Source organism: Hippopotamus amphibius, chromosome 17 (assembly GCF_030028045.1).
Source record: "Hippopotamus amphibius kiboko isolate mHipAmp2 chromosome 17, mHipAmp2.hap2, whole genome shotgun sequence".
Classification (NCBI taxonomy): Eukaryota; Metazoa; Chordata; class Mammalia; order Artiodactyla; family Hippopotamidae; genus Hippopotamus; species Hippopotamus amphibius.
In genome coordinates, this window is record NC_080202.1 from 22,834,783 (window position 1) to 22,854,368 (window position 19,586).

The 19,586-nt window shown below is 40.1% G+C and overlaps 1 protein-coding gene across 6 annotated transcripts in view; it reads right to left on the reverse strand.

The window, feature by feature from the left end:
* Positions 1 to 93: 93 nt before the first annotated feature.
* Positions 94 to 19,586, reverse strand: part of USP32 (ubiquitin specific peptidase 32) — a 192,482-nt gene continuing 172,989 nt past the window's right edge. For all 6 annotated transcript variants that reach the window (XM_057714947.1, XM_057714948.1, XM_057714949.1 and 3 more), the window contains 8 exons: positions 17,733 to 17,917; positions 13,905 to 13,991; positions 12,730 to 12,850; positions 7,329 to 7,520; positions 5,392 to 5,680; positions 3,593 to 4,017; positions 3,032 to 3,124; positions 94 to 2,361 (listed from right to left, as the gene is read on the reverse strand). In XM_057714947.1, coding sequence (XP_057570930.1) covers positions 2,188 to 2,361; positions 3,032 to 3,124; positions 3,593 to 4,017; positions 5,392 to 5,680; positions 7,329 to 7,520; positions 12,730 to 12,850; positions 13,905 to 13,991; positions 17,733 to 17,917 — 1,566 coding nt within the window. In that variant the 3' untranslated portion in view covers positions 94 to 2,187. The remainder of the gene's footprint in view (positions 2,362 to 3,031; positions 3,125 to 3,592; positions 4,018 to 5,391; positions 5,681 to 7,328; positions 7,521 to 12,729; positions 12,851 to 13,904; positions 13,992 to 17,732; positions 17,918 to 19,586) is intronic.

Consider the following 19,586-nt stretch of genomic DNA (forward strand, 5'->3'; position numbering starts at 1 on the left):
AATGACAATTACAACAGGGTCACAGAGAGGAAGGTTAAAGAATTTGACTTTTGTGTTTACTTGTATAGAGGAAAAACAGCACACAGATGCATCCACAGTATTTAATTTGTTTGGATAATAGTTACAGATAAACAGGTACACTCCATATACAATTACCAATACTTTTTTTATACAGTTCATATTTCAGTACATCAACACTATTTTATTTACACTCTATGTACATTAACATCTTTCTAAAGTCAGTGCATTGTCAACAAGTTTTATACAGTAATTTACAAGGTGAATGTAGTTAGTTAATTTAATAGATTTTCTGCTAGTCATGAATTAAAAAAATTAATTACAACCAATATAACAAACACAGATCAAACAACATTAGTAGATTGTGCTACCTGCTTAAATAAAACATCTGTAAGGAAATTATTTAAAATCTTCCACTTTTTCATGGAACTTATCCAGTTAGGAATGGACAGATTTTATACACTGAAAATCATGAAACTATAAAGCCTGCATTTTGTCTGACTTCATCATATTATACCATTTAGGCCACGCCTTCCTATTTAGAATTACAGTCTTCTTCTGAATAGGGTTTCAATGTAGATAGCCATTTATGACAACCTTCCCAAATCCTCTGAGAAGAACTGGATAGCAACCAGCCTCAGATATCAGAACACAAATGCTTAATTACATTGGTACCTACTATCTATGAGGAAGGAAGGGTAATGGAATCTGACAATTAATGAGAATCAATTTCCAGGGTCCAGATGAATAAAAAAAAAAGACTGAAAAAAAGGTGAAATATTTACTTCGGATACATATTTAAAAACAACACAGAAAAAATGCTGCCTGAAATAAATAACATTTATACTTTTGTTCCAGTCTTGAATTATTGGAGGAAAAAAATGAAGTGAGCAAAGAAACACGGTGGTCATTCTGCTGACCGCTACCGTGAAAATTAAAAAAATAAAATAAAAAGGACAAACACCAAAACAAAAAAAGTAAATGGACATGCAAACAAAAGTTTACTTCCCCAAACCACTGATTTCATTAAAAATGCTTACACGCTATCAACATTCGGGATGTGTTTTGTTGTTAAATTTATATGATGGGGGAAAATATCCCAATTAAGTTAATTTATAGCCCTTACAGCCATCAAATATGAGCAAGTTTTGAAAAGTTCATTTGCATGTATTCTTTTTTTAAAGTGCAAAACAAAGAAACAAAGAACAAACAACCACTAATTGTGAAATACCATCTAGCTTTGTTACCACTTTCCCTCTCAGAAACTCTCTGTGCAATAGTGCATGTAAAGATGGTGCAAATATTGGCAACTCCCCGCCCCCACACTCAGCAGTGGGGGGAACATTTTTGAGGGCACTTGAAGTATCCTCAAAGTAAGCCGCCTCTATCTGGAAGGCTATTTTATTTTCACTGGATATCCCAGGATGCCTTTTTTTTGTCTCTACAGGGTCTCCCAACCAAGGCCCCAGGTAGAAGGCATGCAGCTCTAAGAGATTCTCCCTTTCAGAATGACTACTTAACTTACATATGCCTCTGCTACCAATTATTGGTTGTGTCTCAAACACAAACACAACAACAAAAACAGAAAGCAATAAAGACATAGAAAGAGTGGGGAAATGGTTGAAAAAGTAGATCGAAAACTGTGTCCATGCCATAAGAATCCTTCGCACACCTTCACGATCTTGCTTTCTCCATTGTGTCAGTCACTACAATGGAATAAAACTTCAGGAAAAAGGAGGTAGCATATCATGTCGTCCCCAGACAACACTACAATTTTTTGTTTTACTTTGACTCCAAGGAAATTCTTAGTATTTTGTTATGATGATTGGTAAACTATACTCACTACATGTTTGTTCATATGTGGACAAACACAATTTAGTTCTTATTTGGTCCCAGGTGGCCGGTGCCAAACCCTTTTGTTTACAGGCTAATGGTGGGCTCTGCCTGAAAGTTCTCTACCAGGGAGCTCGTGTGAGACACTTCCAAACAAAATTATTACTACTGTTATGTTAACTGCTATTTTAATTCGGATTTTTATTTTGTGCTTCAGGGTCACAGGATAAAATAACTACACATTTAGCTTGCCTTTCAGTGACGCTTTTGCCAAATGTCAGCTACAGGGAGTCGTCTCCCTCATCACCAGCCTGTCTAGCAGCCAGAGTGGTAGCTTTACTGTAACACACAGTACTTTTTGTAATCAGACTCAAAGTCTTCGTCCATGCTGCTTGTGTCTGCCATCTTTTTGCCGTCGATCTTTGGCAGAAATTGTGCATAGTCTATGCCCTGCTGCTCATAGAAAAGGATGTAGGCAGAGTCGGTGTCAATTTCATCAGGGTGAAGTTCCTGAAGGAGCAAGAAAAGCCTTTAACAAAAAAGCCATCACTATGCTGGCTCTTAATCCTCACCACGGAAGGGAGGACCAACCCTTTTTAATTACTAAACCTGATTGCTTCCAATCAGCATAATATTTTGGCTGTCTCATACCTGCCCCCTAAAATAAGACCCATTATTTTCAATGTTTGTTTTGAGGAAAATATTCATACATAGACAGGTCAAAGGAATGACAAAAACAAAAAACAAAACAACTCATCAAGTTCCAACAGCTCAAAAGATAAGAACTTTTTCTTATAACCAATACCTTCTTTTTCCTCACTGTTTTCATTCTCTGCTCTGCATATCTCTCCCCACCCTTTTTCGGGGGCCTTGCCGAGCAGCCTGTGGGATCTTAGTTCCCCGACCTGGGATCAAACCTGGGCCCTCGGCAGTGGAAGTGTGGAGTCCCAACCACTGGACCACCAGGGAATTCCCTGCTTATCACTTTTGTTCCTTTATATTGAAGGCATCTATATACTGATTCTTGCTTAGAGGAATTTTTTCTTTCCTTTTTTCTGTTTTTTCTGATTCTAATAGAAATAACTATTTCCTATTCAGGAGAAAGTCCATTATTTCAACAAATTTTCTCCAGATCTGTTGACATTTCTGTTTCTTTTATTCAAAGATAGGGGATATTTACCTTACAGCTGCTGTCATTGTAACAGTACCACTTGCTGTTTGGGTTTTTGGCATAAGTGACATAATGGCCCCCGCCCAGAATTCCTGAATGGCACTGTAAGAGAGAAGAAGGTGGAGCTATATTAGTAGTTGATAGTACTCAGGCCAGGGCACAGTACTAGGATCCAATCAGGAAAACACTTTGGGAAAAAAAGTGTTTTCCTTCTTCCAACAACAAATCAAAGAGGAAAACTGAAAATTTAAAAACCCTGAGTCTTACCATTTTATTGTTGTAATTATTTTTGGAAAGCAAAATTCCTTAGAAACACACACTTGCGAATGGCTTGAACCTGTGACTCCAGCTATAATGACTACACGACTGGTCCCCTTATTACACTGTGAGCATCTTGGATTCTACCCAAAAGGCCAAGATATCTACTGCTAACTTTGTCTATCACCAAGCTCAATGCCTAGCAAACAAGCAGGCCCTGGAAAAAATGATGAAAGAATGAATGAATGAAGATTAACAGAGAAACCACTGAAAGTGCAGCTCATGCTGAAAACCATAGAACAAACCACTTACCGAAATTGCATACAGATTATAAATAGGCTTAACACGAACATCTTCTCTTTGGTCATCAGTGCTGTCTTCTTCGCTGTGGTTTTCAAGCTGACCGTTGCTGTAGCCATTGCCACATGCCTCATGCTCATAAAGGAATCCATTGGCCAAAGCTGCTTCGTGGTCCTGCGGGGTGACCAGCTCAGGCTGGCTGCCCCCCAGCATGTGCCCTCGGCTCAAGGCATCAGCCAGCTCACACACGTGCCCGGCCCCGTTCTCTCTGCTGCCATCCAAGTTCTCCTTACTACTCGACAGTTTATTTTTGCTGCCGATCTGGGGCAGCCGGAGCCTCCCTCTGCTCCTCCCTAAAGTCCGAGGGCTGCTGTTAGGGCTGCTGTTTTTGCTGGAGGGACAGCTGGTTCCACTTTTTCTTGATGAAGAAGGTGAACCTGTGAAAGGGAAGAAAAGATAAATCTAAATGCCACAAATTAAACCAGCCACGAAATGCTAACTTTGAAGTCAATTTCACAAGTATACAGGTAAAGATAGAGATAGGGGCGTCCTGACTGGCTACTCTTTACTCCTATCATGTGGCCAGTAAGTTACATTCTTGTCTTCCTCAGTGCCAACCCCCACCCCTGGCAGCAATGTCCTGAAAATGTGAAGTACAACTAAGTATGGACTTGGAAAACAGCAAAAAGATGATGATTTAGGACAGATTCAGTTCAAAATGACATTAGCCTAAGGAGTTTTACAAATACATTTTCTTCTTCTTTGTACAATTAGATTAAAAAATACAATCACAAATTATTAAGCACTTGCAATTGCTAGGCATGATACTGGGAACTCTATTATCTCTGCCCCTCACAGCAATCCTATAAAGTAGCAGGCCTCAAACAGCTCCCCACATTCTTATATACCCTTAAAATTGTTGAGGACTTCCAGAACTTTAGCTTATGTGAGTTCTATCAATATTTACCATAGTAGAAATTAAAACAGAAGAATTTGAAAAACACAACACACAAGCATGTATTTCACAGAAAATATCACAGGTATTGTCGGCTCTGACTCCACTTGTGAGAGAATGAGGGTGAAAAGGTGAATACCTCGGGTTTTTTTTGTTTTTTGTTTTCCTGCCTTGCTACGTGGCTGGTGGGATCTTAGTTTCCTGACCAGGGCTGGAACCTTGGGCCACAGCATCGAAAATGCAGAGTCCTAACCAATGGACTGCCAGGGAACTCCCAAATACTTAGTATTTTTTGAAAGTATTTCTGACCCTCCAGAAGGGATCTCAGGGACCCTTCAGGGGTTCCCAGACTGTACTCTGAGAACCACTGCTTTTAAGGGAACAAGGATGACAACGAGCATGCACGACCACCAAATGTCAGGCAGGCGCTGTGTAAAGCGCTTTACTCTTTCTTTTCCCCCCAGTGTTTTGTTTGTTTTTTGTCTAGGTTTTTTTTGGCTGCGTTGCACAGCATGTGGGGTCTTAGCTCCCCGACCAGAGACTGAATCCACACCCCCTGTACTGGAAGCACTGAGTCTTAACCACTGGACCATCATGGAAGTCCTAAAGTGCTTTACTCTTGATGTATCAATTTCTCACTCTGTAAACTTAGTATTACCTTCATTTTATGAATGAGAAAACAGATTCAGCGAGGCTGTATCTCTTGCTAAAAGTCACATTCCAGATAGGTTCCTTGTACAACCAAGCTGTTGCTCCAGGGTGGAAGACAGAGGGAAACACGCAGCCTAAAGGGGTCCCAGGAGAGCCCCTGGTGGAGTGCTGTCTGGGCTCTGTGAAGTCCCCCAGGCCTCCTCACCTTTAGGGCTACTGATGACGTTCGCGCTGAGTGAGGATGGGCTCTTGCTCAGGAGCACGTCGTCTTCCCCAGCTGAGTTCTGAGCATCCACTTTCTTCACTTCTCCGGCTGGAACGCTGGACTCAGAGAGGTCATCCCCCTGGGGTGTGAGTGGTTTACGCTGACAGAGAGCTGGATCCCTCGGCACCAAAAAAGCACTAGGGTCAAAACTTTCACGAGGAAATTTAACAATTTTCTGTGATTTTATCCATCGACCATTTACAAATTGAAATCGTTTAAGATGAATAATCTGGAGAAGAATAGAAAACAGTTGCATTAAAGAGTTCTGAAGATACAAGATAAACACTAAAAACCCCCAAGTCTAATACATGTAAATGTTCCAAAAATATACAACATAACTTTTTCTCCCCCCAAGAATATATTTTATTTTGTAACATGGTTAAGTTAACCGTCAGGCCACTGCCCTTTAGCTATATGGCTAACATGGTAATCCCTCTAACTTCATAGCCTGTGGACATTCAAAACTCTCTCCCAAATTTCTTCAATATCCTAGGAGCCTATACTTGCATGTCCTCTGGGCTTGTGACACACACCGACCTTTACCTCTCTCCAATAAAACAGAAGATCCATTCATAAACATACTCATGAGGATAGAATACTATATACTGACTGTTCTGAAGAAAAATGGAGGCCTCTCCTTTCTTACCATATCCTTTGGCTGCTACCAGGGAGTTTCACTATCCTGAAGAGCATAAGGAATCCCCTTCTCCTTTTTGGCTTCTCTTTTTCTTTTTAAGAGCAATGAATTCCTCCAGCCTTACACGATGTTGTTATGCTCTCTACTGTGCGCACAGATATTTGGGTGGCTCACTTTACCCTAAACACTTAACAATTTACTGTTTACATAAAGAGAACCCCTCTCTAAGGGGCATGCTGGTGTGTGGATTTAACAGAAGCCCACCAAGCTCTCAACATAACATCTACTCACTTAAAGACCTCAAAAACAGTTGTATAAATGCCAATACTTCATAATATGCTTTATGTGATGGTTATGTGAGTATATATAATTGTCAAACTCATCAAACTAGACATTTAAAATTATGAATTTAATTCCATGTTAATTATACCTCAATTAACAACAAAAACCAAAAAACTTTCCCCCTTCCCGAGCCTGTCCCTGTGCTCTGCTTTCCATCCTGGAGCTAGCTAATCAACGTTAGTAATTTCTTGTGCTTCCTTCCCTGGGAAGTTGTGCTGATCTACATTCACAGTCTCACAGAGTAGCAGGAAGACGATATGAATAAAAAATACACACAAGGTCTGGTTAAAATACACCAGTGCCTTACACTTGATATGATTTCCTCCCTGAAGGAAAAAACTTTCTGAAATGAACAGGAAGCACTGACACGTCAAACTTGCTTGACAAGCAACAGGAAAGTCTCCTAATCCATGAATGGAGAAGGCAGAAGTACATCAAATCGAAAAGAATACATATGCCCCAGCGCACTTGTGTACACATGTAATTCAGCAGCGTGATGCGGCCACGTGACCAAGCATGGCGGGACTGGAGGCTCAGGCGCTGTTGCTCTTCTATAGTCTATAAAGCACAAGCCTAAAGCATCCTCTCTCGCTAGAGCCAGAAGCGCTTTCACCTTCTGAAGTTCAAATTCACCAGGCTGCACCACTCGTGGCACTTCTCACACACTGCACTTAATGCAGTTACTGGTCTATACGATTTCGCTCCCCGTCTAGGCTGTATGCTCTTTAGGATACAAAACTAGCAAATATCTGTAGTACAATTCATCTCTGTGTGCAACAGCAAAAGTGTTTCAAACACTGCCGCAGGAAGCGTCTTATGCTCAAAACCTCTTATTTGCTCATGGCTTCTTTCCTTCAAGCTAGACGCCTGCTCTCTCAGAGGTGGGGCTGTAACGTACCAAGACGGGGGGAAGCCTCCAGAGATCTAGCTTCTTGGTTGCCAAGCAGTGGGTCTTACACTTGGAGCAGTAGTACATCTCATTTTCCCCCAGCTCCTCCTCTCCGGTGAAAGCGCGCAGACAGCTGTCCAGGTTGATGGGCTCAGCCTGTGCTCGCCGACTCTGTTCCACACTCTCGTGCTCATCCACAACCTGCAGGTGGAGGGAACAGCAGGAACGGGAGGCGGGTGGAGGGAGGGAGTTTAAAACGGCCACCTGCTATGCATTACCCTCTAGGTGACTCAACCTCACTTACTTTACGTGAGGAAAGAATACAACCCAAACCAGAGTCTGAGCAAGCAGGGCATTTGCACATTTATTCACAAATATCACATCAATAACATCCTTGATCAAATTTTTATTGATATGACCATAGCTTTTCTGGGAAAAATTTCTGCATACTTCTAAATGACAAAAACAAAAACAAACAAGGAGGGACTTCTCTAGTGGTGCACTGGTTAAGAATCCGCCTGCCAATGCAGGGGACACGGGTTTGATCCCTGCTCCGGGAAGATCCCACATGCCGCGGAGCAACTAAGCCCGTGTGGTACAACTACTGAGCCTGTGCACTAGAGCCCGAGAGCCACAAGTACTGAGCCCACACGCTGCAACTACTGAAGCCCGTGCATCTACAGCCGGTGCTCCACAGCTAGAGAACCCACCGCACTGAGAAGTCCACGCACCACAACAAAGAATAGCCCCTGCTCACCGCAACTAGAGAAAACCTGTGCACAGTAATGAAGACCTAAAGCAGCCAAAAAATAAGTAAGTAAATAAATAAATAAAACAAAACAAAAACAACAAACAAGGAATTGTCTGTTTATTTTATAATTTTGAAATCTTAAAACAGGTTACATGTGGGCTGGTTCTCAAGTCAGGGGTGTTAACATTAGGTCATTTATTTTTTAACAGGGACACAGAACATTAGTATGCTGCAGGCTTTACAAGGGCTAGGAGAAATAATGTCACTGGAACACAGAAGCCAGATCTGGATTAAATAAGAAAGGGTACAGAAAAGCTCACCTTGAGAGGACAACCACCAGGGCGTTAAAACCCACAGGCTACACATTTGCATACTGATGCCACACAACACAGTTATCAAAATACCATGTGTATCATTATCTGTCTCCTGCTTCTTGGTGCTTTTTTATCTGACATGGTAATAAAAGGAACAGTAGGCTCAAAAAAGCCTGATTTTGCTGAGAAGACCCCTAATATTTGCCCTCTGTGGTCCTCTAAACCAGCAGGATGGGCTTTGAAGCAAGGAGGAGGTATGTATGAAGAAGGAGAAAGCAAAGGGGGGTAGGTGTGTAAGGATGTATGCTGGCGGTGGCGTGGGAATCAGGAGGAAGGAGACAAGGAGGGGCCTAGAATGCAACTGAAAGGAAGAATTTTTCCCTCTCCAGTTTATTCTTGGCTGCCACTGACTAAGCAATCAAGCATCACGGCGGGTGAGGCACACAGAGATGACTGTGAGTGACCATGAGGCTCCACGGGGATCACAGCACAGGGTGGAGCCCGGACAGCAAGCACAGCAATGAATGCCTCTCTTTTTGGCAAAGGTCACATACAGGTCTGTCATCCCGCTTATTACTCCTCCCTTCCAGAGATGAATTGCTTCTCTTTGCCTGAGGCAACTTCCCTCAAGTTTTCCTTCCTGAACTCACAGTTTAGAACAGGTTTTCAGGTGCCACTTTTTCCCTACATGAGAAGATGGCTGAGTCACAGGCTGTCCAACGTTTTTATAAACTATCAAGGTTGGGGTTATCATGCAATGAAGAGTTTTAGCATTGCATCACCATCCATTTCTAAATAATTCATTAGAAAGGGGAACTTAGATGAAAACTCTTTTCTTCAGAAAGGGAAATCTGCCTTGATCTTGAGTCACTGACTTCTTTTCTGATACTAACTCTGATTGTCATCTTTAGCGTCGGTCATCCAAGGGAAAAACTGACATGCTTCAAAAGGAAACATGCATGCAGATGCAGATACAGAGAATGGACTGGAGAACTCAAGGTATGGGAGGGGGCGGGGGGTGAAGGGGAAGCTGAGACGAAGCGAGAGAGTAGCACAGACATATATATACTACCAACTGTAAAATAGTCAGTGGGAAGTTGTTGTATAACAAAGGGAGTCCAACTCGAGGATGGAAGATGCCTTAGAGGACTGGGGCAGGGAGGGTGGCAGGGACTCGAGGGGGGGGAGTCAAGGAAGGGAGGGAATACGGGGATATGTGTATAAAAACAGATGATTGAACCTGATGTACCCCCCCCAAAAAAATAAAAATAAATAAAAAAAATTAAAAAAAAAAAAAAAAAAAAAAAGGAAACATGCTATATATCATGGTGGTTAGAATCAGAGTAGGAAAACCGGTGTATTAAATACAGAGTGTCTCTTTTCTCACAGCCAGTTAAACATTATCTATGTTATCTCTACCAGGGATGCTTTATGGCCAACCACAAATTACAGTAAGTAAGTAAAAAGTGTTGATTTTTATTGACTATATTTTCTATAGAACATACAGGCTACAGAGCCAGATGGAGACAGGCAGGAAGGAGATAGATGAAAAAACATATCTGTGGACGACAGTAATTTTTATTTATTAATAAAATTTCCCTAAAGGACAAAGATTCCCTTTACCTCTTGGGGTCTTCAAATAGTCTAAATTACTTATTGGCACCCTCTTCCTTTTTTTTTTCTTGAAAGCTCATCCTTAGCCCAAAACATAAAGGAATGAAGTAACAGCTTTCATATGTTATAAGACTATTAGAAAAAGAGGGCGATCTGAGAAGTTATCTAGTTTAATTTTCTATTAAGAAATATGAGGTCCAAACAGGGGGAAAATAAAAAGAATAATTTAAGAGCAATTGCCTATTTTTTCCCCCTTACCAAATAAAACATTCACACAGAAATTTTGGAAAGCAGTGAAAAATGTAAAAAGGCAGGAAAGCTTTTATAAAGGCAAACTGTCAAAACACTGGCAGATTTTCTTATGCCCCTTTTTTATATGAAGAGACTTTTCAGTATATGCAATTTTATATCTTTTTTTGCAATTTTATATCTTGCTTTATAAAATACTTTACATGATATCATAAGTATCTGCCCGTATATGTTGGTAAAACCTCCTGGGAATCATCATTTTCAATGACTGCAGAATATTTTATCCAATTACTATACCACACTTTATTTAACCATTCCTCTAATGTGGGACAAATACGAGCTGCTTCTTTTTACTAATCTAACAAATGCTATAATGAAATCTGTCAGCAAATCACAGAATATTTCCCTAGGATGAATTCTTAAAAGGGGAATTACTGGAATAAAAAACATAAAACATATGGGCAATAATCTCAATTGTGAACCAAGGTATCTCCTTTGTCTACGTGACTCTCCAAGCACATGCAGAAACCATATGTAGGAAGAAATTAGTCATGTAGCCCCATTCCCCAGCAAGGAAGGATATCTCAATAGCAGCTTGGTTTCCATGGTGCCCTAAGAGCATCACTGAAAGTGGAAGTGGGGGTGAGATTTAACAGATCACGTAGGTCCTTCTTCCTATAAGCAGGATGTCCTGCAGAGTTTTTCAGATTGCACACTGGGCTTGTTAAAAAGGGAAAGAGATTTACAGACAAATAGTTTTTCATCTTCGACAGGAGTGTCTGGTCACAATAACACCCTGTCAGATTTTGTGCTGATGAAGATTTAAGAATCTTTCTTTCAGTTGCTAAAATCTTCCCACCTCAAAGGAAGCGCGGTTGGGGTTACTGACTGACTTGGTACAGCAAGCATAACCTGCCAGAACATCAACTTCTCTTCAGCTTCCTTTAGCCCAGTAATCTTCCATTTGGCCAAGAATCCACAAATAATACTCATCCTTGGCTAGGGAGAGCCTTAGGGTGTGTGGGGGCATATTTAGGGTCCAAATAGGGAATTTGGTCTGGAATTGGGAGTTCCCCAACTCCTCAACAGCACAAAAAGACAGAAAAGTCCACAGAGAACAGATCTGTGGTTGCCAAGGGGGTGGGGGAAGATTGGATTGGGAGTTTGGGATTAGCAGATGCAAACTATTATACAGAGAATGGATACACAACAAGGTCCTATTGCATAGCACGGGGAACTATAATTGGTACCCTCCAATAAACCATAATGGAAAAGAACATGAAAAAGAATATATATATATATGTATATGTATAACTGAGTCACTTTGCTATACAACAGAAACACAACACTACAAGTCAACCATACTCTAACAAAAAAAAGACAGAAAAGTTAATTCTCATTGCTAACTTACCTAAAGGGAATGAATGCCTTAAGAAACAGTGAAGGAAATTTCCATCAAGAATCACATAGATGCAAAAGCCACTACAATTCTTCATGTGACTAAAACAACTCCTCTGACTCTGCTGCTTTTCTCTCTCCACCAGATTCTTCTTATCTCTACGCAAAGCTATCTAGTCAATCTACCCTTCAAACAATACTTGGCAAACCTTTTTAGATACGGAGTTAGTATTCTCTTGGAAGTTACATTTTCAAAACTTAAAAACTGCTGCGGCCAGAGTGGCAGTAGAGGAACGCTAAGTGTGAAGGACAGGCATGGAGACGTACTCTCAGGTGCCCCATCTTGAAACATTCAGTCCTTTCTCTATAATTTTTCTGATCACTATGCCCATTAAAGGTAGCAGCTGTAACCCTGGAATGCATTTGAGTTAAGTAACAGTGGTTACCAAATGCTACAGCTTCAATAATAATTAATAAACAGGCAGAGAAGATTGGCATGTTTGATATGTCATGGCCAGAGAATATAACTTCCTAATTACGCCCAACGTTTTGTTTCAAGATAACTTATTATTATTTTTGAAATTCAATGGCAATACAATGAACTCTACAAGTGGGAAAACTGAAACAACCACATAATCATGTTAATATATTTAAGCGCCACAATGAATGTTTTTCTAGCTGTTCAACTGTCTGAAAATAGAAATGGCACAATACAGTTAAGTTGGGGGAAATTTTTACATATGAAAACCACCATCTAGGGGAAGCTGAGATGAAGCGAGAGAGTAGCACAGACATATATATACTACCAATTGTAAAGTAGACAGCCAGTGGGAAGTTGTTGTATAACAAAGGGAGTTCAACTCGAGGATGGAAGATGCCTTAGAGGACTGGGGCGGGGAGGGTGGGGGGGACTCGAGGGAGGGTGGGGGGGGAGTCAAGGAAGGGCGGGAATAGGGGATATGTGTATAAAAACAGATGATTGAACCTGGTGCACCCCCCCCCCCAAATAATAAATAAATAAAGTTAAAAAAAAAAAAAAAAAAAGAAAGAAAACCACCATCTTCTGGTGGCTTAGAGTACTCACCCTTTCCTGTGACGTCTGATAGCGGAGGTGAAGGGCTGTGGGGTCCCAATCCACAGCAATATAAGCATTTCCAATGAAAGCTCTGTCCTCCCCACAATCAAGTTTACAGCCTCTGCAAAATCTAAAGGGGGGGAAACGATCTATTGAGGAAGGAGAAATTACAAAGGAATCCAAATTTTCTTTATCAGAAGTATTCTCCCCGGGAATTCCCTGGTGGTCCAGTGGGTAGGACTTGGTGCTTTCACTGCTGTGTGGCGTGGGCTCAATCCCTGATCAGGGAACTAAGATCCTGCAAGCCATGGGGTGCAGCCTCTCTCCCTTTCTACTTCTCTACTTTCCTTTTCGGGAGTCACAATTTGTCATGGGCTTCTAACTTCAGACGGATAAAAGTATGAACATGTATGAGTAATTATTATCATTTCAGGGAAAAATGCTTATCACTTCTCAAATCTCTGGTTTTTCAAGGTACTTGATAACCACCTGTTAATCCACACGAATATGTGGACTTTATGGTGAATAAATGATATGGGAATTGGATATTTGAGGTCATACACCCCTCCAGAAATTCTAAATTTAGTTTTTTAATGCTGGGAGGTAGGAAGATATATCTGGCATAACCATGCCTATTTCCTTGTTTGTAAAATGGCACATTAAATAAACATATATAAAAATTTATGGGGGTAGAGGGAGGAACCATGACAAAGGCCATGGTTTCAATGCCTACACAGACTCAGTTTGCTAAAGCTATCACAGTTCTCTGAAGGCTGACTTCAGTACTCAGGCACTTTCCAACCTGAAACATTAAGTGATGACCAATCAATCTCCATAACTCTTCTAAAAACCAAAAAGAGACTTTCAGCAAGGTCTAGTAAATAAACCATGTTTTACTGGGCTCAGAACAGCTAAAGTGATTTATCTCTAAGGAACAGAAGGCACAGAATGATAAGCGTCAGTCATAAGCTATGAATCTGATGAGGACTGCAGAGTTTACACAGCCAGTCAAGTCTCAGGGGCAAAACGCAGCTATAAACCTCACAGGGAAGAGATGAATGAAGAATTCCTAAGTTTATTTCAAGCTTCTCATTACTTCTAAAAACTGGAAACCTTATGAAAAAGGTATAGTATCTGAAGCTGCAATTCTCCTAGAATTTTTCTTTTGCAGAAGGTCACTTTACCTATACCACGGGCACCAAGCACAGGAGTTCCCGTCTTTCTGCACAACGCGTAGAGTGAATGGATACTGGTAACCCATACTGTCATCACTGAAACAGAACATAAACCAAAGAGTATAAGAAACATTTCTTATTTGAGGTCTCTTTCATCTTCTCTCGAAGTAACCCTAGAAACGGGCATCTGTCAGAGCAGTATCCTCACACTGACAGCTCAATGCCCGTTATCCTAACCCATTAACTGCAGCCGGTACAACCACACTCAGGGCTCCCTGCTTATAGAGGAGGAGACACAGCAGACTGCCAGATGTCTCTGAGAGAGTCCATGTGGTCCACGCAAATTTCATAAAATAAGCTAAGCATGAAATCAAACGCTAATTATCCTTCAGCCCTAATTCTATCAAGAGATTTAATTCACACGAAACCAGACATCTTCCATGACAAGAACATTGACACACCACAGAAGGCAGAAAGGTCATACGGTATTAGAGGAGTTGACTACATATTTAGAAGCTTCTTTAATCAGAATCCCTGATGTGGTACGTGGTAGACACCCCCCTTCCTTGCCTTAACTATCTAAAGCTATAAGCTACATAATGTTTTTAGGGTAATGTCTTAACTGCAGGATAGCTTTGTGAGTTCTCTGACTTTAAAAAAATTCATTCATCCTTGCCCCAGTAAGAAGCAAGGCAAGGAATACAGCATAAGAGCAATGCTCTTTATAGACCATTTGGCAATTTGTAGTGGCTATGACATGGCTGCTGAAGGTAATGAAACCATGATAAGGACTCACTTGTAAGGGCAACAGTGAGTATCATGCCTGTCACAGCAGTTCCCAGCTTTTTGCATAACTTGTTGATTGAATGACTACTGATAGCCTATGCTGTCCAGTATCAGGTCAATGAAAACCAGGCCAATGTAAGTGAGGAACTCAAAGGAAGATAAAGGGACAAAACAACCAGGTAGCACTCTGGCAGAGAACTGTGCAGCACCTCTCTTCTAAAAAATTTCTTTACTTTTTTGCTCTAATGGAAACCCGGCTTTCCTTAGGACTCTGCTTCCAGTTCGCCTCTTAAGTGCTGGCTTTCTTCTCATTCACCCCAGAACCTGAAGGTGATATGGGTCTCCTCCTTACTCCTCTACCACTTCCGGTAAAATTCTGGTTTCTTTGTAGCATGTGCTACTGAATTACACCACCTGCTTGCTATTCCTCCTTGGTAGGCACACTTCTTCTTTATTCACTAAAGATTTTGGAACCCAGTTCACTGTTTTTCTCCCCATCATTTCCATTATAACCCTTGCTGCCTTCAACGTAACTTATCCAACAATTCCTCGGCCTTCTCTCTTCCAACAATAATCTCCATTCTATACTGATCTACCCTCTCCAATGGTCATATTCTAGACCTTGTCAATTGACAGTGGCTATTACACGGCTGCTGAAGGTAATGAAGCTAGGATAAGGATTTTACCGTCTCCAAAACTCTCAATTCCAAATATCCTACTTTGCAACAAACATCTCCTATCTTCTTGGATCACTAAATCAAGTATCACTACCCTAACAATTCTCTGACCCAACAGAAACCTCTAATCACTGCCCTCAAATCCTCACTTTCCTCCTTATCCATTGTCCCTCAAACTAATCATCTTTTGCATGGATCCTCAATTTTAGGAATTTGTCCATTTAATCTAAAGTTTCAAATTTATCAACATAAACACTCAGAAAAGTAGAGAACTGTACAATGAACATCACCCAACTACAATTAATCATTAACTCTTGGCCACTCTTTTTCATCTATACCCTTACCTAGCCCCACTGGATTCTTTTATTTCATTTTAAGAATGTGGTAACAGGACTTCCTAGGTGGTGCAGTGGGTAAGAATCCGCCTGCCAATGCAGGGGACATGGGTTCTATCCCTGCCCCAGGAAGATACCACATGTCGCGGAGCAACTAAGCCCATGTACCACAACTATTGAGCCTGCACTCTAGAGCCCGTGAGCCACAACTATTGAGCCCATGTGTCACAACTCCTGAAGCCCACGCGCCTAGAGCCCATGCTCTACAAGAGAGGCCACCGCAATGAGAAGCCTGTGCACCACAACGAAGAGCAGCCCCGGCTCGCCGCAACTAGAGAAAGCCCATGTGCAGCAATGAAGACCCAACACAGCCAATAAAATAAATAAATAAATAAATAAGTAAATTTATTTTTTAAAAAAAGAATGTGGTACAATATACATAAAATTTATCACTTAATCATTGTAAGTGTACAATTCAGAGGCATTATGTACATTCACAGTGTTGTGCAACTATCACTACTACCCATCTCCAGAACGTTTTTATCTTCTCAAACAGAAACTTAACCCAATAAGCAATAATAAATTCCTCTCCACCTCCCTGCCTCCAGACCTTGTTAACTGCTAATCTACTTTCTGTCTATAACTCGCCTATTTGAGATACTTCATAAAAGCGGAACCATACAAATATTTGTCCTTTTGTGTTGAGCTTACTTCACCAAGTGTAATATTTTCAAGGCTCATCCATGCTGTAGTATGCATCAGAACTCCACTCCTTTTTACAGCTGAATAATACTCCACTGTATGTATATACCACATTTTGTTTATCCATTCACCTGTTGATGAACTTTTGGGTTGTTTCCACCTTTGGGCTACTGTGACCCACTAAATACTCTTGAATAAAATCAGAGGCATTTTATCATTTTCATCCATAAATATTTCAATGTGTTATCTCTAAAAGATAAGCTCTTATTATTCTTCTAATATGTATAGGACTATCTTCTCTTTAACGTACTCTAACCTCTGTATCTTCATCTATACCACTCCACTAAAACAGCTTTTGCAAAGGTCACCAAAGACTGCCATTTTATCAAATCCAGTGGTCAACTCCGAGTCCTCCTATTAATCTCTCTGTAGCATCTGAAACTGATAACACTATCTTCTCTTAACTTCTGGAACACTATTCACTTCTGGTTTAAATTTAATCTTGCCTACTGTCATTTTTTACTAAATACAACATTCATCAATTAAATCACTTATCTATTGTTTGCAGTTTTCCTTTAAAATTTATTTACCTTAAGCCTTATTCTAATTATCAAAAGGCCCTCATACCATAACAAATAACCTATCAGCAAAAATAATTTCTTTACTCAGCTAACACAGAAGCAGAACTCTCAGTTGCAACATTATAGCAAGAAAATGATCTTCAATTCAAATGAGATATAAAAGGCAATACAATCCCAAAGATTATTAGAAGTACATTTACTAATCCAATAAAACAATGGTAAGAGGAATGGAAAGAAAACAGAAGATGCTTATTTTCTTTACCAAGACTTATGAAATTACTCCATGTTAAAATGCCACGGTAGGGAAGTAATCCAACTGAATCATTGTTATGGCATGAGACTTTCCAGAGTTCATGTATAGATATGCACGTATAGACACTGCTCCCATTAGGAATTTCAGAGGGTTGAGATGATACAAATTTCCTGGTGAATTCACACTCTCTACTTTTTGTAGTAATAGAAGCCAAGGATATTAATTGAAGCATTTAAAATACTAGCCGGAAAGACTTAGGTAAGAGATTAGAAAATACGAGGATTATTAGATGCTGGAATTAGACATCAGGTGATAAAACGAAGGTGTACAGTCTCTCCTACTCAAAAGACCAAACCAAATGGTTGAACTGTATGTTCTCTGGATGGTTCTTCAAGGAGTGATTTACCTGACATGGAATGGGTCCTATAAATCACACAGAATTCACATAAACTATTCTACTACATTTGGAAACCACAGATCTAGGAAGATGCCCTGAAACTCACCAATCCTGAGCGTGATTACTAGCTTCCTGAGGTGGGAGTGGGCTGGCTAATCGAGATACTTGAATCCAAACTGCATCATACAGGTCTTTCTTCCGGGTGTGCATAGTACATGGAACAATCAGAGGCATTCCAAAAAGGCTGGGGCGATTCTTCTGAGACGACAGGAAATACAGTTCTGTCCTCATCTGTATGTACAAACAAGAGAAGAAAGAGCTGAGAAGATAGGCCTCTGATTCCTCCCTTTTGTTCTGCTAAGACTGCCAAAAAGAGGTATCACTACCATTTTCGAATTAGTCACCATCACACTTCTCTTTATTTATAGGATCATCTTTTATTAATACGAAGACTATGGTTATTCAAAGTGGAGTCACTGAAAGGTTGAGGTATTGCCAATTTCAGAGCTGCTATCAAACTTGGGTTTTCGGCATTTAATATTTTCAAACTACATAGTTTTTCTCTAATAAAAATTTCTCACACACACTGAATCATACGTTAAAAAATTAAAAATCATATTTTTAGTTACATGATAGAATAAAAGTAAGGTAAACTTTTAAAATGTTTGCTCTGAGTATGTTAAAGGAGATTTTTTATCATTTCTTAACATGGAGATACTGCACAGAATTAGCTTGGAAATGGTGGCTTAAAACAAAAGTTTAGTATAATAGAAAGGTTGCTGGGAGTTGCAGGATTACTCAAAAAAGCTGCTGAGCACTTGGACATTTAATTCTCTAAGTTTGGTCTTTATATAGCAGAGAAGCTAAGCCAACAACTTATAAACCCACTAGTTTCTAAGTGAAAAGACTCTTAGATCCTCAAGTATTCTACTTTGCCGTTATTCACTTAAGATTTGCTAAATACACGATTTTAAGACTCCATTTCATGTGTTGGTTAGTTATATTATTATAAGACCCACAGAAATGCGGATAGAGTTCAGAACAATTATTTTTTTTAATCAAAAAACTTACATTAGTTTTTCTCTCCTTAAACTTCTACTTTTCTTCCATTCCAACTCTCAGTGGGATGACATTTTACTAAAATAAATGAGGTCATTTAAGCAACTATCTCTTTACTCTTCTCAGTGTATTTCTTTTCTAAACCCACCCATTTCCATCCTCTTGAAGGTAACTTCTCCCAGGGCCCTGTGGCCCATACCTGCTCAATTCCTCATGGGATAATGTCCCAGCTTTACTGTACCAGGAATTTTCCTTTTGTCCTCTCCTAACAACTTTTTCTCTAATCTGAAAAAAGACATTGACCTAACTGTGCTAAGTCCTTGCCCTATTTCTTTACTTGCTTACACAGCCAAACTTTTCAGTTTTCATTCTTTTTGATGCCTCTGGCCTGTGTAACCACTTCTTTCTTCTTTCTTTCTTTCTTTTTTTTTTGAAACTGACTTCCCTTTAGTTTTTGTGTCAACACAACACTATTATTTTTCCCTTTATTCTCTGAATATTCTTGCCTATGTTACCTTGACTTACTCCTCTTCTTTTTCTATCTTGTTGAAGGGAGCAGAAGAAAAATAAACTACTTTCAAAGTAATTCGACCATGAGATCAAAAAGTCTGAAAGAAGAAGGTGGCAATGAAAATGAAGAGAAATGGTGAATTCAAGTAGTATTTTGAAAGAATAAATTAAAAGGCATAGTGGTATACTGAACATAGGGCTTTAGAAGAAAAGGGAGAAAAGGAATCTAAGAACACTTCTAGCCTTTAGCCTTTAGCATGGAAGAATGGTGTTGCCTTTCACATGAATAATGAGAAAAAGGAGTTGACTTGGGACAGATGGTAAAATCAATTTTAGGCATTCCCCAAAGAAGCTGCTAGATCATGAAAGAAACTGGAAACAGGGAACTGGT